The 19,263-nt window shown below is 48.6% G+C and overlaps 7 protein-coding genes across 7 annotated transcripts; 4 read left to right on the top strand and 3 right to left on the bottom strand.

The window, feature by feature from the left end:
- Positions 1-56: 56 nt before the first annotated feature.
- On the top strand, positions 57-1,304 carry EV420DRAFT_1337008 (uncharacterized protein; the record flags this gene model as incomplete). Its single annotated transcript, XM_060468882.1, has 3 exons — positions 57-79; positions 129-275; positions 331-1,304. Coding segments are annotated over exons 2-3 (1,104 nt in total), but the record flags the coding sequence as incomplete, so codon positions are not given.
- A 96-nt stretch (positions 1,305-1,400) lies between these two features.
- Positions 1,401-2,512, top strand: EV420DRAFT_1273558 (uncharacterized protein; the record flags this gene model as incomplete). Its single annotated transcript, XM_060467771.1, has 2 exons — positions 1,401-2,115; positions 2,175-2,512. 2 exons carry the CDS (start codon positions 1,401-1,403, stop codon positions 2,510-2,512), a joined length of 1,053 nt encoding a protein of 350 aa, XP_060328196.1.
- Positions 2,513-3,112: 600 nt separating this feature from the next.
- Positions 3,113-4,910, bottom strand: EV420DRAFT_1697326 (uncharacterized protein; the record flags this gene model as incomplete). The annotated part of the gene is made up of 2 exons (XM_060479442.1): positions 3,113-4,683; positions 4,837-4,910. The coding sequence occupies 2 exons, from the start codon at positions 4,908-4,910 to the stop codon at positions 3,495-3,497; spliced, it is 1,263 nt and encodes a 420-aa protein (XP_060328195.1). The 3' UTR covers positions 3,113-3,494.
- A 2,723-nt stretch (positions 4,911-7,633) lies between these two features.
- On the bottom strand, positions 7,634-8,716 carry EV420DRAFT_1557067 (uncharacterized protein). Its single transcript, XM_060473687.1, has 4 exons — positions 8,658-8,716; positions 8,114-8,606; positions 7,809-8,056; positions 7,634-7,764 (listed from the first exon to the last, which is right to left on the bottom strand). Exons 1-4 carry the CDS (start codon positions 8,706-8,708, stop codon positions 7,669-7,671), a joined length of 888 nt encoding a protein of 295 aa, XP_060328194.1. The 5' UTR covers positions 8,709-8,716; the 3' UTR covers positions 7,634-7,668.
- Positions 8,717-11,351: 2,635 nt separating this feature from the next.
- EV420DRAFT_1557065 (uncharacterized protein) lies at positions 11,352-11,920 on the top strand (the record flags this gene model as incomplete). The annotated part of the gene is made up of 3 exons (XM_060473686.1): positions 11,352-11,578; positions 11,629-11,774; positions 11,824-11,920. Coding segments are annotated over 3 exons (466 nt in total), but the record flags the coding sequence as incomplete, so codon positions are not given.
- Positions 11,921-13,442: 1,522 nt separating this feature from the next.
- EV420DRAFT_1481854 (uncharacterized protein) lies at positions 13,443-15,337 on the bottom strand (the record flags this gene model as incomplete). Its single annotated transcript, XM_060469818.1, has 9 exons — positions 13,443-13,835; positions 13,873-13,944; positions 13,972-14,069; positions 14,240-14,345; positions 14,397-14,531; positions 14,682-14,756; positions 14,799-14,876; positions 14,936-14,955; positions 15,277-15,337. The coding sequence occupies 9 exons, from the start codon at positions 15,335-15,337 to the stop codon at positions 13,443-13,445; spliced, it is 1,038 nt and encodes a 345-aa protein (XP_060328192.1).
- Positions 15,338-18,605: 3,268 nt separating this feature from the next.
- EV420DRAFT_1273555 (uncharacterized protein) lies at positions 18,606-19,263 on the top strand (the record flags this gene model as incomplete). The annotated part of the gene is made up of 1 exon (XM_060467770.1): positions 18,606-19,263. A coding segment is annotated over one exon (658 nt), but the record flags the coding sequence as incomplete, so codon positions are not given.

Below are 19,263 nucleotides of genomic sequence, written 5' to 3'. Positions count from 1 at the left end.
CAGGGAATCTATAGTTCCTTGTTCAAGCAGACCATCGAGTGCGCCATTTTCATCGAAGGCTATGCAAAGAAGAGCGGGATAGGTACGCATTTGAGTCACAATCATCTCATGATATCTCACGGCTTTCCCAGAGCGTCTTGTCACGATGGACATATCGGACCAAGCTGCAGAATTCAGTCGTGCGTTCGCTGACCTGAAGAGCAAGCTGAGTCGAGGATTGATAAAGGAATCAGTCATTGTCACTCTCGGTGTCCAGGAGCTTGTGAACATTCAGAGTGCGCCATTCTTCAGCTGCAATTTGCTTTAAACGCTGACCATCGAGACCTTTAGTCATGAGCGATCGACTACGAGTTCTCGAACCACCCCAAGAGCTGGGCCCAAAGTCACGCTGTATGAAGGGAACTCGTGTTGCGACGATCAACGAGATAATATCGTGGATTTTCCAATGTAATGGCGAGATGATGTGGTGCAAAGGCTTGGCGGGAACGGGGAAGAGCTCTTTGGTGGGAACCTTCCACGACTTGCTCACTGCGGACATGGGGGGACGCAGTCGGCTTGCGGCCTTTATTCGCTACGACCGCATCGAGTATTCGAAGGCCAGCAGGTTAATCACCAGCATCGCCTATGCCTTGGGAATGTTCGACGTGCGCATTGGGATGGCTATCTCCAAGGTTGTCGAGAGATCGCGATCAGTGGTGACTATGTCGGACCCGTCTGCTCAGTTTCAGCTACTCCTTCGTGGTCCACTTGAGCGCATTCTTGATCTTGTTGATGAAGGACCCCTGGTTGTCATCATCGATGGATTGGATGAGTGCAACGCGTCTAGTGAACTGTTGACCACACTCGCCGAAGGATTTGGTCCGAAACTTCCCTTTATGCGGCTCATTGTGTCCAGCCGACCAGTTCATCACATAGCTACGGCGTTCGAGGGACGAGACTGCATATATCCACTCCATTTGGATACCTCCTCGAAGAGTGTAAACCATGATATCCAGTTCTATTTGAAGCAAGAGTTTGCAACCATACGCGACGATGTGTTCCTGGAGAAGTGTAGAGAGCTAGATGCTGTCAATGAACTGACAGTACGGGCGAGTGGTTTATTCATTTGGGCAGCAACTGTCGCTAAATTTGTCCATGCATTTCCGGGGATATCCAGGCTACAGGCTCTCCTAGACACGAAAATCCCTAATGACGCCACCGAAGCTCTAACAACCCTATACCGCACGGCTCTGGATACTCTCGTGTCTGAACCAGGTGCCAATGCGGATATTAAGAAGTATGTGCGAAGCGTTCTAGGTGCTGTGTTGGTGACCCAGACACCTCCAGGGATGACAGAGGACATCCTTGATAACATTGTCCTACTAGGTGAAGGCAGCCCTCCTTCGCGTCACATCGTGTCTATGCTAGGAAGTGTACTTAGCCCTGAAACTGAGGACTTGCCGATCCGACTCATACACAAATCCCTCGATGATTTCTTGCAGGATCGGAGTCGATGTGGGGATGAATGGTTCGTCGATGTCAGTCTGCATCGCAAAGCAATAGCTGAACAGTGTCGGGTTGCATCGAAATCATTTCTGAAGACATGGTCTCCCAAAAGTGACGTGGCCATCGGAGACGTACCAGCGTACATATCCAAATATGCATTGTTTGGAGTGTTCTGGTATTCCGCTTTTGACCAGAGTGACGTAGAACTATTCACTTCCTTTTTCTGCCCCTACTTTCTTCCATGGTTGGACATTATTGTCACGGATGGCGGCGTTCTCCATTTTGAAATCATGGACACGTTCTGTCGACAACATGGGCTAACACGCATGCCAATCGAAGTCGATATCCGTGACTCGGACACTATCCACCGTGTTCTTCAAAGTTCCACTGAGTTTTACTGTCACCTTCACCATTCTAGCGAAGAGAGCCCCCTCACCGGAAAGGTCACACTCGAGTGTATGAAACTGAGAAATGGCCCCTTGGAGCCTACTGGCGATAACCTGAACATCGAAGGTGTAATTCTTGTTGATGCCGATACACAGACAGATTATGGATTCAAAATTGCCAATACCACATCTGTGCCTCTTTATGTTTCGATGTTCCTTTTTGATGTCAGTGATTTGTGCATTCGTACGTAGTCCTGTTGATCTTCACCCCTTGCTCTACTGACCAGATCCTGCCTTTTCTAGAAGCAAACTATCAACCGGAAAGTGCGGAAGGTGTTGACACCCCCCTCCCCCCTGGAGAATCATTGACCTTCGGGTACGGCACCAAGGACCGGGACCGTCCATGGAGCTTCGGCGTAACAGAGGGACAAGATGTCGATGTTGGCTTCTTGAAGCTCTTCTTCTCGACGGAATATCTAGACTGGTCGGCCATCGTCCAAGAGTCACCTTTTGAAGGCCATCGCCAGAGTGTTGCACCTTCGGTGAGGAAGATACCTTCCCTATGTCATACAATGTGTGTTCCAGTTGTTCAGAAATGGGTAGTGGGTGCCCCGCGAGGCTCCAGACGCAGGTTTCAGTAGCCAGGGCCACTAGTATGATTTCCATTTTGTTGATTTGACATTGTTCCCAAGTACTCCCCACAGTAGTATGTACTGTACCTGGTGTACCCCGCAGTCCATTATTCTTATACAAGGTTCGGCTTCCTTTGATAGTACCTCGTCCCTTGTCTTCACTAGCCAAAACCTGAAAATACCTCTCTTGAGAACCTGTCTTTCCGTACTTCATTTGCGTTCAAGCCCGAATCCGTGAACGTAGTCGAGAGTCTACTTTATTGCTATTTTCAAAAATGATGAGATTCCGAAAAAGAAAAAAAAAGTTTTGACACGACGTCCAATGCCGTGGCCAGCCCGATCTCAGCCTGCGCCATCTGAGACAATCCACGAACCCTATGACGTCGATCATCGTAGCGGCTCAGAGGCCTTTTAGCGAGGCCCAAAACTTTTTAATTATTTTTTCGGAATCTCATCATTTTTTGAAATAGCAATAACAGTCTGGTTTGATCTATCGGTCGAACCTCACCCTCGACATAGAGGTTACACTCCCGTTTCAACCAAATCCGCTCTTACGTCTGGGTCAAGGATGTGTGGTGAGCTTGAGGGCAAGACACGGGTCATTAGATACCAGGAGAAGAGAACTAACAATGAACCAACTCACCATGGTTTGACCGTTTATCGATATCCACCATACTAGTGACCCTTGACGAGTACCAAATCCCAGAGTTCGGATACTACCCAATGACGTGTTAGTCTGTGAAAACACAGTGAACACAGGCGATGTACCTTGGAAAGGGAGACTCATCCTGCAAAGTGGGGAATTTTCAACGATATTCCCATTTCATTCCTCCGTCATAATCACCTCCTCATACCGTCTACACACCCGACAACTCGCATCCCAACTCAGTCCAATTTGAGACTCCTCGATGCGTGTTGGCCCTGGGAGGACTGGATAAGTGGCGTCGAGGGCGATGTTTGCGGTAGAAAGGAGGGAGGCCGGCAAGGTGTATCACATAGGCAGTTCTGATGAACTGGTTGCCGTCGACGGAGAATCAATGGACGTGTTCTCGAATGACTCTGCACTCAGTGCATCCGGCGTTGAACCAGGTTGTTTTCGTCTCCTCAAGAGCATTTGCGGTACTAGTGAAGCCAGCAGAGAATCATGAATCAGAGTTGGATTCTCCGTCCAGAAAATCGGGGATATTAACGAAAGTTTTGCGAATGCGTCTGCTGGGCTCAAGGGCGATGGCGACGTTGGCATTCGTGCTTGACCCTTCCTCATTTTGGGCGGTACTACCCCTCCTTGTTCCGTCGCTTTCTCCACCGGCAAGACCGCTCTCTTCACTTCCTTTCGCTTCTGCTTTCCCTTTCCTGGTACAATCTCGACGCCGCCTCTCTCCCTTGCCCTGGTCTTAAATCCTCTCTGTTTCTCGACCAGCGGACCTAGGTTGCCAGCCTTCCAATCCCCTCTGCGCACCGCCTCGAGTGCACAACCCATCCTACCGTCGCATGCGCAAGTCATGAAGGCTCCCTCCAAGGCGTCAACAGCTTCGACCCTCCCTTCCTCACTGCCATGTATGGGATGGGCATTGTCCCCTAGCACTATCTCATCTCCGGCGCTTAGCTCTTGTATAGCATGCACGTCCCATCCGCCGTCTTCGTTCGCAAGTATTTCGGCATTGGAATAACAGCCTGAGCGAATCCAGCGAGCGGCACCGCTCACAAGTCGATCATCGGGAGCCGCACCACAATCGTCGGAGTCGTCATGCGAAGGAATGAGATGAACGAATACCCTCGGGACCCGTGCATATGCACACCCATCGAGCGGATCCTCGACGTAAGACCGCGCACTTGTGACCACTGAAAGATAAGGAATATGAAATGTTCCTGGGTCGACGCGTTGGGCGGTATGCAACGTATATGTTGGTGGAAGGACGGAATTAGACGAGGAGGGTAAATGCAATAGGTATGTGAGGGTCCGACGCCGCTGAGGGGCTGGAATGTGGTGTGGCGAATGGCTGGGGGAATGCAGCTGAAGGATATCCTGCTCGATACGAACGTATGTCTGCCGTTCTTCTTCTTCGTCGACCTCATCGCCTCGTCGCCTGCTCCCACCTTCGCCCTTGCATACCCAACAGCTCCACTCGTGGGGCTTGTTGACTCCGGCGTAAATCCCAAAGCATGCGGCATGGCACCATCTAAGGCAAACGTATTGGTAAACCAATTTCGCAATTGAGTTTGCAGAAGAAACTTTTTACCTTGAAGGTAAAAGAAAGGGCTTGTGAGCCGACGCTGGACGAAAATGCGGATGCTACCTCAAGCAGCCCTCGCAGACAATGTTAAACACGAACCCATCATCATGCGGCAGCACGCATATGCACTGGAGCGTAGGGTCGTCGGGAGAGAATATTTGCTTGGTCGTCATCGAAGTAGAAGCACAGGGAGACGAAGAGGAAGCACAGGGAGATGAAGAGGAAGCACAGGGTGGCATTGGTAGCAGGTATGGTACTAAGAGAATATATAAGTTTTGGCCACAAGTACCAAAAAAAAAGAGACTCGCCTGAAGAAATCATGCCAAACATACTCATTCTGCAGTTCCTCCGGTAGGGTTTTCGGCTGCTTGCTCAGTATACGGCGTGAGCCCAGCAGTGACCAATGACAATAAGAAGCTGGAGATAAATGAGTACCGGCACAGACCAATGAATACTGCTACGTACCTGGTTTGTCTTCCCTCCCTCATAACCGAGCACTGGCAGATGGATTTTATCGCAATACAAGATGAGGCGACATGTTGCACTGAGCAGAGTCGATGTCTAGCTGTGATTTTCCATTTGACAGGCAGATCGCACTTGGTGGACGACGCGTCGAATCGACCATGCTCGAAATAGAACCTTAAATAATAAGAGAAGGGGTGAGTTGTCGCGGTTCATTCGACCTCTTTTACTCTCTCTTACCTCCACCTACCCAGCCTTGTCCATACTGGGACGTTTAGTTTGTGTGTGTTACGCATTAGCACGCGTCTTGCGAGATGGGTGTTGTTGACCAAAATAGCATGTTTGGCTTGCCGGCATTGAGTCAAACAAAGCGAATACTCCGCACCACCATGCTCGTATTTTTGATCTCCCTTTTTTGTCCGGCAGCATTGTTCAAGGCCCTTCAAGATTCTCGTGCTGTAGGTTGATTTCAAAGCATCCTGTTAGTAGAAGTCGACATTGATTTTAGATGATGATTCACCTTGATTTTCAGCTTTTTCGATTGCTCCAAAGCTCAAGTGCTCGACATGAACCGCAACTTGTTCAGATTTTTGTTTCCGGAGAGCGAATCCCTACCAACGAGGAGGACTTCAACGTTGGCACAGACTAGACGTGGAATGTTGGCGATGGTCGTTTTAATTGTCCACCCTTCCCCTGGTCGTCGTTCCCAGACAGACTCTCCCTTGGCCCCTGGATTCAAGACGACCAATCTCAAGGACCTGATTTGGGCTAAGACAATTTGTCGCCATCCGGCATGTGGCGCGTCTACGTCGTGAAGGGAAAGACCTGTTCATCGCACTCGACGATGATGGGAACCGGGAGACACGCCATCCTCTCCATAACGACAGCGTGGAGGTAGGGTGTGCTAGGAATGGTAAGTCTCTCTCATTACTTGCATTCCTTGGCACTCACATCTCTATAGCTCGATCTTACCCACACGACTCTCTCCTTCACGGATCTCAAGCCTCAGGTCCAGACCTCAAGCTCAAGTATCGAGTCTTAGCCACTAACGATGTGTCGAGGGCAGCTAACCATTGTCCGGCGAGCATACAACGATACTGGGAGTAGATGATGCGGGAAGGAGAATAGCCGCAGAATCTCACTCTCGATTGAAGAATACGCTCAAAGGACATATCGAGCCCTTCCAAATACAAACGCGACATCGTGGCATTTGGCGCGCTCGGGAGCGGGAATTTGGCACTATGCGGCGAAAGCAGACAGGGACTATGGATTCGTGTCTGGAGGCTACCTTAGCAGAATCAGAATTGATTTACTGATGGAATCTCATCCTCGAGGTTATGGTCCCTGTTATGGATCTGCCGAAATCCGGAGATGCGAGCACGAGGCGAGGAGTGATGATCGAGGCGAGGTATGATTAATTAGAAATGATGTACGTCGTTAGGGAATATAATGGATTCCGGTGAGGGTTCGTGAGGAGACCTGAGAGGTCCGGTTTGCGAAATAAAGGAAATCAGTAAGCGCGAAGCAATTACTGAGGGAAATAGCCGGTAAGCGCGGAGCAATTACCGATATAGAAAGCCTGTAAGCGCGAAGCTATTATGGGCTGAGGGTGAAGGCAAGCGCTAAGCGTAACCTTCGGGTTGGTGTCAGAAAGCGCTAGGCATATCCAACGAGTTGTTCAGCAAGCGCTAGGCGTAACTGAGGGTTCACGCAGTGAAGGTGTCCTGAAAGTGGTAGATTGATCAAGTATCCCTAATACAATGTTATCTACAAGTTTATATACTAAGGAAAGGTTCGAGTCATTATTATTCTACAATGTTCTATAATATTCTAGTATCAGTACGAAGAATAGAGAAAGTAACAGAAAGTACGAGCGAGTCAGTATTAAGACCGAGAAGGCCGAGTACGGGCATATGTTGACTCATGCACCGAATCAACGGATACCCAATATCCATAACAGCCCCCCCAGTCTACATATGCCGGAAAGAGGCAAAGGAAAAGGTAAATGAAACGTATGAAAGGAATTAGTAAAAGTAAACCCCGTAAATTTGAATTGTTCTGTGGCTGCCGGTCATGCTGTAATTTCGAGTAGATGGGAGTAAAATTTATCCCACACCCTGCACATATGGAGGGCAGGGTTCGTCATCTTCTGGACTTTCATTGCGTGCAGGCATTTTACTGCTAGATGAGTCGAGGATCAGGAAGTCGAAATCTAGCAGATTTGGGGCTTGACTAGACAAGTCGGCGGATGAATGCCCTTGGATGACCCTTATAGTAAATCCGAAACTATTTCCGACATCGGGGACCTCCAATTTTCGTTCAGGAGATGCATGAATAGAGGGGCAAAGCTTTGCGCGATGATCAAAAGGGTAATCGGCAGATTCCGATGCTGGCGAGCTGTTTCCAAAACCGGAATGATATTGATGATGGCTCCCATCATTTCGCCGTCTCATCGATACCACTATTCCCTCATTCGCCTTCGAGATTACGTCTAGGTTCTGGTCTTGCATTGGTGTCCCAGGGTCCTTCCCTGAATTGATGTTCAATGTTATCCTCATTTGAACTGTGGGTTGCATGTTTACACCCAGATCCCGAATCTGATTTTCAAGTCTCCTTATTGGTCCGACATGCTGGTTTCTTTCCTGATCGCACCATTTACTACTTGCGGAGGCTTCTCTGTCCGCGGTTATCCCTTTCGCTTCAAATTCCGATACTTCGTCGTTATGTTGTTTAGTTATGACAACATTTGAATCAATTTCCGGCAACGCAACACCCGAATGCACGAACTGGCTGGCTTGGGCGTTTTCGGATGCGATAGTTGGGAGGATGGTGACAGGAATGATATTAATGGAACCGGGTACGTCATTTGAACAGGCTTTGAGTTGAATGCTCTGACTTAATCGTCCGCATTCAGTTTTCTCCGGAAACCTGTGCTTCAAAGATGCTGCACCGAGATCCGTACCTGGTGTGGTATCTCCGACCAGTTTAATTGACTCCTTTCCAGTTACAGGGACTTCTGAGAACGCCGCTTCTGCCTCCCTGCGTGTTTTCTGTTCTCTTTCTAAAGCACGTCTCATTTTTCGACTTAGCTTCTTCTCTTTTCCGGCTCGGGCTACAATGAGTTTCCTCTCCATGGAATCGACTATCTGGCACACTGTTTTCGATGTTTTCGGTACCATACAGTTCCGCTCTTTCATAGCATCCTTCTCACTCTGCTGCGCTCGAGTCGTATCGGCTTCCGGAAGTATGTACTGGTTTCGTTCTCCTTTCGATGGTTTCAATCCGGCAGCAGGATGAGGTTTCGGCATGATAATGCTCATGGGAACATTTGTTGAAGATGCAAGGGAGGTATCGAGAGATCCGTTACCGGGACCTGTAGATGGCTGGAAATTAGGTCTAGGAGACAGGTGAGTTGGGATTGCGTTGCATGATTTCACTGAATGACTGTCATTTTCCAGTTCTGTATGCAGCTGAGAATCATGATGTGCAGTTTCCGGCTTGATTTCCATGGCAGCTACTGCGGTGAGGTCGCAAGGACCGGAGGTACGGCTCGCAGCTGACTGGAGGTGCGCCGATGATAGTGTTAATGCTGACTTACTCAAAGTAACAAATTGATTGTCTTCGGTTTGGAGATTTCGTCCTGTATATATCAGAGAGGAAGATAAATCCTCCAGTTTATAGTTGCTGGTATTACGACAATTGGAAGTCTCGTCGTCGAGCTCGGGAATGTTGGCAGATTCATGATTCTGCTGGGATTGAGGCCATCCTTTGTCCTTCATTATGGCCTTTAACGAAACGTCTCCTGGCTCATTGATACGGTTCATAGTTGAACGGGAATTCGCAGTTCGATCCATCGGTGTCGATATTTTCAGCATGGTATAGTTCTCCTCCTTTGTAGCTTCTGTCCCCCTCTGCTGTGTCTGAGCCGCAATTCCTTCTGGAAGTATACTCTGATTCCCTCCCCCTTTCGACGGCTTCGAACCAATGGCGGAAGGGACCTTCAGCATGGGAGGAGGTGTCGAAGTTGTGAGGGATATTCCGAGAGATCCATTAGCAGGACTTGTAGTTGACTGGGATTTCATAGGTAGGTGAATCGGATTCACGTCTCGTATGGCATTTCCTGGATGACCATCATCTCTTCGCAGATCCGTATGTAAGTGAGACTTGCGATGAGCGACCTCGGGCTTGGTTTCCTGAGCGGCTATTGCATTAAAGTCGCAAGGACCAACAGTACGGCTTGCAGATCGTTGGAGGTACGCAGATGAAAGTGTTGGAGCTAACTTATCCGAAGTTATAATTTGATTGCCTCCAGTTTGAAGACTTGGCCCTGTGTATTTCCGAGAGGAAGGCAGATCCTTCGATTCCCTATTGCTATTATGACCACCAGAAGTCTCGTCATTGAAGTTGGGACCGCTAGCCGATTGTCGAGATTGTGGCCGGTGTTTACTTTCAGTCTCGCCCTTCATGGATATTTCGCAAGGACTATCCAGGAATCCCATTTCCCGCATCTTCGCTGATGGTTGAACGGGGTTATGCTTGAGTGAGAATAAGGATTCGCTCACTTTGCTTTGAGGATGGTGTCCGACGGCTGAGGGTTTCGGTTGTTCTGATTTCTCTGCTACCGTCTGCATTGAGTGAGTCAGATTTCGGCCATGCTTTCTCCATTCGTCAAGTGTGGGCCAAGGTTTTCCGGTTTCCCAATCGTGCTGATTATCCATTTCTGCCAGAAAATGCTCAACAGATACCCGATAACAGAGGGCGTACAATTCGAAGTCATTCTCTGTCATAAAAAGGCGGATATCCTGGCCCCAAGTAGGACAATTAAGATCTATCTTGTGTATAACAAGTGAACGGCTGGCTTCCCGCTTTCGCCGTTGTAGTGCAGCTTGTAACTGGGAGAAGATTGATGAGTCGATGCGCACTCCCAGGTCGCCGTTTGATATATGAACGGCCCATGTCTGTCTCAATAGCCTTTCTAGGAGTTCGAACTCGTATCGGAATGTCTTCTCATACTGGTCACGAGTGACTTCTAGTGCATGACTAGGTCCGAGGTCAACATTCAAGCTGCTCTTCAGTATTCTCAGAGCTCGCCTTTTGCGAGATACAAGTGCTGGAGATCGTGTAAGCTCAAAAGATGGGATGGATGTGCAGATAGCGTTTCCCATATTAACAGGGAATTCTTCGTCGTTGTGAAAGGTTCCATATGAAAATGGTCCGTCAAAAGGATGAAGCTTCATTTGGAGAGTACTGTATTCTTCATCTGAGCGTCGCAACTGCTTCTTTCTGGTATTAGTCCGACTGATGGGCAAACCATTCAAAGAGCTGCAAGTATGCCTTTCCCGAGAGGAGGGAGCAAACAGTTCCTGATGGCGAGTCATGTTGTGGAAAGTGCAGGCATGGCAAGAATGACATTTCCCACCGGGGTCAGGGCTGAATGAAGATTTTGGCCAGGTCATTTCAGAACAACTGTTTTAGCCAAAGGGGATGAATACAAAGTGGTACAAGCTACGTTGCTTCGCAAGCAATGAGGTATAACAAACGGGAACCTATACTCAGGTCCCAATGTGTCCACCAATGTTATGGATCTGCCGAAATCCGGAGATGCGAGCACGAGGCGAGGAGTGATGATCGAGGCGAGGTATGATTAATTAGAAATGATGTACGTCGTTAGGGAATATAATGGATTCCGGTGAGGGTTCGTGAGGAGACCTGAGAGGTCCGGTTTGCGAAATAAAGGAAATCAGTAAGCGCGAAGCAATTACTGAGGGAAATAGCCGGTAAGCGCGGAGCAATTACCGATATAGAAAGCCTGTAAGCGCGAAGCTATTATGGGCTGAGGGTGAAGGCAAGCGCTAAGCGTAACCTTCGGGTTGGTGTCAGAAAGCGCTAGGCATATCCAACGAGTTGTTCAGCAAGCGCTAGGCGTAACTGAGGGTTCATGCAGTGAAGGTGTCCTGAAAGTGGTAGATTGATCAAGTATCCCTAATACAATGTTATCTACAAGTTTATATACTAAGGAAAGGTTCGAGTCATTATTATTCTACAATGTTCTATAATATTCTAGTATCAGTACGAAGAATAGAGAAAGTAACAGAAAGTACGAGCGAGTCAGTATTAAGACCGAGAAGGCCGAGTACGGGCATATGTTGACTCATGCACCGAATCAACGGATACCCAATATCCATAACAGTCCCTTTACAACCAAATCCCGCTCTTACGTCTTCGCATGGGACGTCCCATCTGCATCACGACGGGAAACTGCCTATTGATCTCAAGTTCATCATATGCATGCGCATATCACCTCGTGGGCTCCGGGGACCAGAGGCGATTTTTGCGGGTAGCACATTCTTGGAGGGCTACACGCTGTTCGTGGATATATGTACGCACACCATCGTTGTGAAGGGAAACTTACTGACACTCTGCTGTTAGATATTAGGACGGGTGTGAAAGCAGTCAACGTCGATTTCGACGATTGCGAGTCGGCGATATGGATGACGCAGATAGTGATTTCGACGAGGATGATGGTAATCAGGGTACGATGGACATCGACGTTGCACCGGCGCCGCCTACGACAGGTAATTTCTCCTTGTGCTTGGTGCGTAATTATTGACTAATAGCTATCAGAACCGTCATGGCCAGATTTTGAGTGCCAAAACCTTCAACGAACGTATAAGGAGCCGTATTCAGCAGGCCATCCTTTACAAAACCCCTCGGTAATGGCTTCCCCACTGGGATCATCACCACAAACAGCATCAGCATCTCTGTCTGTCGATGACATTGACCCACCAGCAGAAGAAACCACAGCCGAGCCTCTTGATGGAGCGTTATCGCCAGTTTCATACGGAGAAAATCCATGAAACAGAAGTACAAGGGGCAGAGCCCTTGGGTCTATCTGGCATATGAATGACGCCGCGTATAAGACGTGCGTCGCTTTCATTGAATTCGCGATCCACTCTGATTATATGCTAGTTGGAAAGCCCTTCTGGCGTATTTGTACACTCGCGATCTCTCTTTGGCATCTCTCAAGCCCAATGAGATCGCAACAACGGATGTATATTCGTCCAAGTCGATGTATCGCTCCACTGTGAAGGCTCGCGATTACAGGCACAAGCTTATTTTATTTCTTCTGGTTTCCCAATCAGGCTGGACGTTCGTACGCAGTTGACGCCGAGTAACATCATCGGCGAAGCTTCAGTAGCCGGTACGTTCTCGGTTAGTTTTACGGCCTGGTTCTGATAATGATCCTGCTTAGGTACCCCGAAATACTTGATATGGTTGGTCGACCACATCGCAAACCCTCTTATATATCCTCAATGGCAAAGGAAAATGGCATAGGTCGGGCATGGCGGGTGTCCTCGTGGAATTTGTTACACATATTAAGTAACATGCAGGTATCAGAAATTAAATAATGTCTTGTATCCCTTTAGTCGGCGACGTAAATTCAACGGATCAGCCCAGGCTATTGAGTCTGGGATCTCAGGCTTACGGTGTCGACTGAAGCTTTTGGACGGTCCTTGTGGGGGTTGCGGAAGTGTACTTGACGCGGGCATCTCGCGATGGTGGTACTCGTGAAGTCGACAGCGAATCGTGGTTCAAAGGTGATGTTAGTAATAGTTTTGCAGAAGTGATGGCGATGTTGGCGTCTGTGCTTGGCCTTCCTTCATCTCCGGTAGCACTAGCCTCCTTGTTCCGTCCCGGCAAGATTTCCTTCACTTTCTTTCAGCGTCGTTCTCGCGTGCACAGCCTATCCTACCATCGCATGGGCAAGTGCTCTGACGTGATTTCCAGCTTCTCAATATATGGAGTAAGCCCAGCAGCGACCTGGACAGCGATGGAGCTGGAGATGAATGAGCGCCGGCATGGACTAATGAACACTACTACGTACCTGGTTCATCTTCCCTCCGCATAACCAAACACTGGCTGATGACCGGACCTTCGTCGCAAACGCAAAACGAGGAAAGTTATGCTGATCGGACTCGGTGTCGCGATGTGAGGTTGCAATTCGAAGTGATTATCAAATAAGGTTTGCGAGCAAGAATGACTCGAGACCGCTACCGTGACTTTGTTTTATTGGAGTAGACCGGACATCGACACGACAAACTGCCCATGCTCGAAGTAAAGAAATATGCTCAAGGGCAATTATCATCCCACATCTGCCAATTTCAAAGTTGGGGCCGAGCTAACCTCCTTGATTTCCCATCTACCAAGGACCTCACTCGCCAACCATCACCTCAAATCTCTCTTCATGGGAAAATGGCGAGGAAGATAAGGAAACCGCTCGACGAGGACGTTTGATAGGAAAAGAGTACACGGTTTGACTGCGCATTTGGAAATTGGCTTCCCAGTGGCGCCTGCCATTGACTCCGAGGTTGTTGTATCCTTCCCGGTCGTAAACGTGGGGCCGGGAAAGCCGCACTGGTCATCGACGACGACGACGATCTCTCTCCCTCCCTTTCTTTATACCCAAGACCGGTCCATCGTACAGCCACAGACCACCTCCCTCCGAATGACGTCTTCGTCCATCTGTGCCACTTCTTTCCCTCGCATCCTTTACTTTTCCGGAGCGATGTCTTCTTTTCTTTCAGTACAGAACGCGCGCATGCTCTCTCCGCGTGTCCGCACGCCGCTCTCCACCTCTCATCCACATGCGTGCCCCGTCCTCCCCGCACGTACATTCGTCCCGACTACAACCGCCCTCGCAACCTCTCTAATCAGTGCTACCTTGACTGGTGCACATCGCGTTAACTATAGACCATCAGTTTGTATTCGTACAATACAATGATTATCCTTGCTCTTGAATCCTCGCTTCAAGTCTGTCTCAAGATGAACAGCAACATCTTGCGGGATGTGTGTGTGCGGAGGGTATAGACCTGGACGAGACAACCAGCAAATCCCGGCACTGACAGGACTGATATTGGGAAAGGTGGTTCTTCAGTCAAAAAAGGGAGAGGTCTGGCCATCGCCGACTACAGCAACGAGAAGATAACAGCGAGAACAAGACGCTCTCTCCAACGTCGAACCCATCAATCATGCATCGAACCAGGGAATGTCCAGCTGCGATGACGATCCCGACGGGAAGCACATGCTCTACGCTCATCAGCTCGAGTGGTGAGGAGAGTGAGCGTCGAGGATCTTAATGAGACGGCCTGTATTTATGTTTTTAGATCAATCATATCTGAAGGAATTAACTGACTCACCTCTGCAGTAGTAATTACCAGTGCGTACACCACATTCATCCCGTGTGTGCGCGGCAACCTAAAACCAGTATTGATCCAATTGACAACCGTCGATGCGCCGCCATCCCTCCCAACTCTCGAGGAAAGCATTGACACCTAGTCGCGCAGATGGGAAGGGAGCATGGCCGTGTCCCTGGCAATCCTACCAAGGGGTCGTTGAGTTTGTGTTAGTGGTCGTGTGCCGATCTTGAGGGCGTGATAGACGACGTTAGATGCTAGAAGAGAAACAATAATGAACCAACTCACCACGTTCGGCCGTTTATCGATACCTACCATATTAGCAACCCTCGACGCACGCCAAATCCTGGAGTCCTGTAACACCTAACGACGTGTAAGCAGGTGAAAACGGTGGAACGAGGTGACATTACTTCGGAGCGTGAGATTGGGACCACACCACTCAAATCGCGAAGCTTGCAGCCAGGAGCCTTGCATTTGATCATCCTACCCAGCAAGAAACAGTGTCAACACATACGATGGAAAGTATATCATTGAATACGTACTTCGTGCCTATTCAACAAGCCTATCGCCATTTGAAGAGAAATTTCATGTAAGCTGAAGCCAATATGAGCAGCCGCAGATTGAAATAAGCCTAGGGGCGGCGCTCATATCTCCTGATGATGATAAAGGAGGCAAGCGCGAGAGTAATTGGCAAGTTCTTCTGTTACATCCTGCTAGATAAGACTGGGATGGTACTCATTGGCAGTAGCGTTTCCGTGGAGTCGGGAACCCATGCCATGTTGGATTCCAAGCTCGTGGCTCGCGTCTTAATTGGTGGTAGGTCACGTGTACGTACCGGTGAAATTTCGTATTTAGCTACTTCTTTACTCAATTGACTACGTACTCTTCTGCTCATGTACTCCGTCAATCCCGTATTCGTGCTCTGATCCCTCGTGTGCTTCCATACTCGCAAGGATTATTTCAACATCATGGCCTTCATTTAGGCTGTCAAGGACCTTCTACATGTGTAGAGTGATTGTTGTGGACCCCAAGGGGGTACCGGAAACAATATAAATTACAGTGGGTCGAATAAAATATTTCGCGCATGCCTGTGGACCCTCCCTCCCTATCACATGATTTTTATGACGTCATATACTATATATGGTATGATTTGACATCGGTTTATCGGCATTCTCAGGAGCCGCTGACATGTCCTGCTCCCATCGCTCTGCTCTCATCTCCTCGCCCGTTTCCCCTTCTTGCATGCGCCGCACATCCAACCATTTGGAACATACTCCACATCAAGGCACTCAGCATGATACTATATTACTTACAGGTCAGTCTGACATCTCTCAAAATTGAGACTTGCAGGTCCAATACCAAATGGTTGTAGACATGTAGGACATCGCACATGAGTGGCATCAATCAATTCAATGGGCGAAATAAGATCTGGTAGGTCGTGTTCATGAAGCTGTAGAGTTTTAGTTGAAACATCGCTTAGCAGGACAGAGATTCCACACACCCTTGGGAAGGACATTGAAGGCTAATGTAGAAGAGGGAGTTGACGAGGAGCGCAATTACTTTGCTCGCATCCAATTTACCTATTTTGTCTCGTAGTTTGCAGCTTGTTTGTCTGTTTTGGGAAATATTATTCGTTATTCAGAGCCAAACAAGCATTGCACTTGATTCACTGTTAATAAAACTACTAGAAAGGTCATAGAACTAGTCAAAATAGTCCCTTAAAAAAGGTAGGTAAATTTTTTATTTTCGAGCGCTCCTGTTGACCCTCCCTCCCTACCCGGTATTCCGGTCCGACATTCCGGTACCCCCTTGGTGGACCCTTGGTGGCGGCGGACTCTCGTCAAATTGAATAAGCGGCATTGAGGGTGATTTTGGTGTCCAACGGAGGTCGAGGGTGCATCACGTAGGCCTGTTCGCCATCTAGGATCAACGGCCATACCCTCGAATGATTCTGCACTCGTGTCTGGCATCGAACCAGTTGATTTTCGTCTCCTCGAAAGGCTGACGGTACAGGAGAACTCGGCAACGAATCGTGGATGAAAGGTGACATTGTCGAATCCTATTAACGACAGTTTTACGAATGCGTCCGCTGGGCTCAAGGTTGCCGCAAGGCAACGTTAGCATCCGAGATCGGCCTTTTCTCATCTTCGGCGGCACTATCCCCCCTTATTCCGTCCTTTTCTCCACCGGCAAGACTTCCTTCGCTTTCTTTTGGCATCACCTCGAGTACACGACCCATCCTCCAAGGCGTCGACAGCTTCGAACTTCATAATATCGGTAGCGGGTATGATACTAGGTGAAAATACAGGCCTTAGTCGCACAAAGTACCAAAAAAACGAGTCTCACCCAAGAATCAAATCAATGTGCTCCCGACATGGCTTTTGTCCAGCAGTGAACAATGGCCATAGCAAGCTGGAGATGAATGAGAACCGGACGGGCTAATGCACTACCACGGTTCGTCTTCCCTCACTGTCAAATAAATTTACAAGCTAATGCAAGATGAGAAGAGGTGCTGAGCGGACTTGGTGTCGCACTGTGAGCGAGGTGACCTTTCTTGGAAGAGGTCGGACGAGATGACGTCCTGTGGAGGTCAGATAACTTTCCCATGGTATTTCACAGTGACGGAACCTTCATTTTCTGGCTTAGAAATGATCATTCAGCGTGCCAATGCTACGGGACTTCCATACACGTGTCAGCCTTGCTTTTCCCTCGTACCACCACCATCTCTGCGGCAGTTAGCACCAAGAAAACCATGGCCAATGAAGAACGGTTAGCTTCGCTTTCACTTATTCTTCCTGTATTTACGTGCTCATATGTCCTCGCCTAGACGGATGCTTCTCATTCGTGGTTCGTGTCATCTACATTCGAATACTTGGTCCAGCGTTGATGTGCTGCGCAGAGGCCGAAATCGTTACCATCGCAGCCACAGAAAAGTCGAGGGTTCACTTGAAGATCACGGCTAGTAACAAGAAGAAGAAAACAAAAGTAATCAAGAAATCTGATAGAGGTGTCATGCCCGGTGGTGCGTTGACCATAAACATGAACCTGTAAGTTGGTATATGTGCTTTTTCATCTTAGTGGATGTCTCATGATCGCAGTGACTTTGCCCCGCAAACCAAAATTTTATGGGAGCTTTACGGTTGTCGGTGGCCAGTGATCTCGCGTTTCAAGGCCCTTGCCAGCGTCGAAAAGACAATTGAAGAATTGTTTGAAGGGAGTAATTGTACGAGTGCGTGCTGTATTTATTTATTTCTTCTGATAAATCCTGATTTTTTCTGTAGGTGCTGATATACATTTATTCAACGGATCTTCCGAGGTCGCAGTCCTCAAAGTATCTGTCCAGTTGGATAGTCCCAGTAATGTCATGATGGCCGTCGTCCCAAACATCGAGAAACCCTCAGAGGGCTCCAAGTTTCTGGATCCCAGTACTCTGCAGAAGGTGTTCGATGCTACGAAGACGATGATCGATACTCTCGCGGGGGTAGGCGGCATTTTACAAGTCAATTTATACTGCTTGACGAGCCTCTTCTCAAGGTCCACCCCGCGGCTACCATCGCTTGGGGATTTCTGTCTATTGGATTTGAGGTGGGTGTCAACGGTGTTCCCAGTGCACAATATCCTCACATCATAGACACAGGTCCTGAAGAATCAGCGCGACACGAAAGATGCGATATGCGATCTTTACAAGGACATGATATCGGTGTATGAAGAATTCAGCAAGGATGATATCTTAAAGCAGTGTGATCGGTTACAGGAAATCTATAATTCCTTGTTCAGGCAGACCATCGAGTGCTCCATTTTCATCGAAGGCTATGTAAAGAAGAGCGGGACAGGTATGCATCTGAGTCACAATCATCTTATGATATCTCACAGCTTTTCCAGAGCGTCTTGTCACGATGAACATATCGGACCAAGCTGCAGAATTCAATCGTGCGTTCGCCGATCTGAAGAGCAAGCTGAGTAGGGGATTGATAACGGAATCAGCCATTGTTACTCTCGGTGTCCAGGAGCTTGTGAACATTCAGAGTGCGCTGTTGTTCAGCTGCAATTCGCTTTAAACGCTTACTGTCGAGACCTTTAGTCATGAGCGATCGACTACGAAATCTCGAACCACCTCAAGAGCTGGGCCCAAAGTCACGCTGTATGAAGGGAACTCGTGTTGCGACGATCAACGAGATAATATCGTGGATTTTCCAGTGTAATGGCGAAATGATGTGGTGTAAAGGCTTGGCAGGAACAGGGAAGAGCTCTTTGGTGGGAACCCTCCACGACTTGCTCACTGCGGACATGGGAGGACGCAGTCGGCTTGCGGTGTTCGTTCGCTACGACCGCATCGAGTATTCGAATGCGAGCAAGCTAATCACCAGCATCGCTTATGCCTTGGGAATGTTCGACGTGCGCATTGGGATGGCTATCTCCAAGGTTGTGGAGAAATCGCGATCGGTGGTGACTATGGCGGACCCGTCCGCTCAGTTTCAGCTACTACTTCGTGGTCCACTTGAACGCATCCTTGATCTTGTTGATGAAGGACCCCTGGTTGTCATCATCGATGGATTGGATGAGTGCAACGCATCTAGTGAACTGTTGATCACGCTTGCCGAAGGATTTGGTCCGAAACTTCCCTTCATGCGGCTGATTGTGTCCAGCCGACCAGTTCATCACATAGCTACGGCGTTCGAGGGACGAGACTGCATATACCCACTCCATTTGGATACCTCCTCGAAGAGTGTAAACCGTGATATCCGGTTTTATTTGGAGCGAGAGTTTGCAAGAATACACGACGATGCGTTCCAGGAGAAGTGTAAAGAGCTACATGCTGTCAATGAACTGACAACACGGGCGAGCGGTTTATTCATTTGGGCAGCAACCG

This window comes from Desarmillaria tabescens (genome assembly GCF_030435595.1).
Source record: "Desarmillaria tabescens strain CCBAS 213 chromosome Unknown EV420scaffold_29, whole genome shotgun sequence".
Classification (NCBI taxonomy): Eukaryota; Fungi; Basidiomycota; class Agaricomycetes; order Agaricales; family Physalacriaceae; genus Desarmillaria; species Desarmillaria tabescens.
This window is presented reverse-complemented; position numbering and strand designations above follow the sequence as displayed.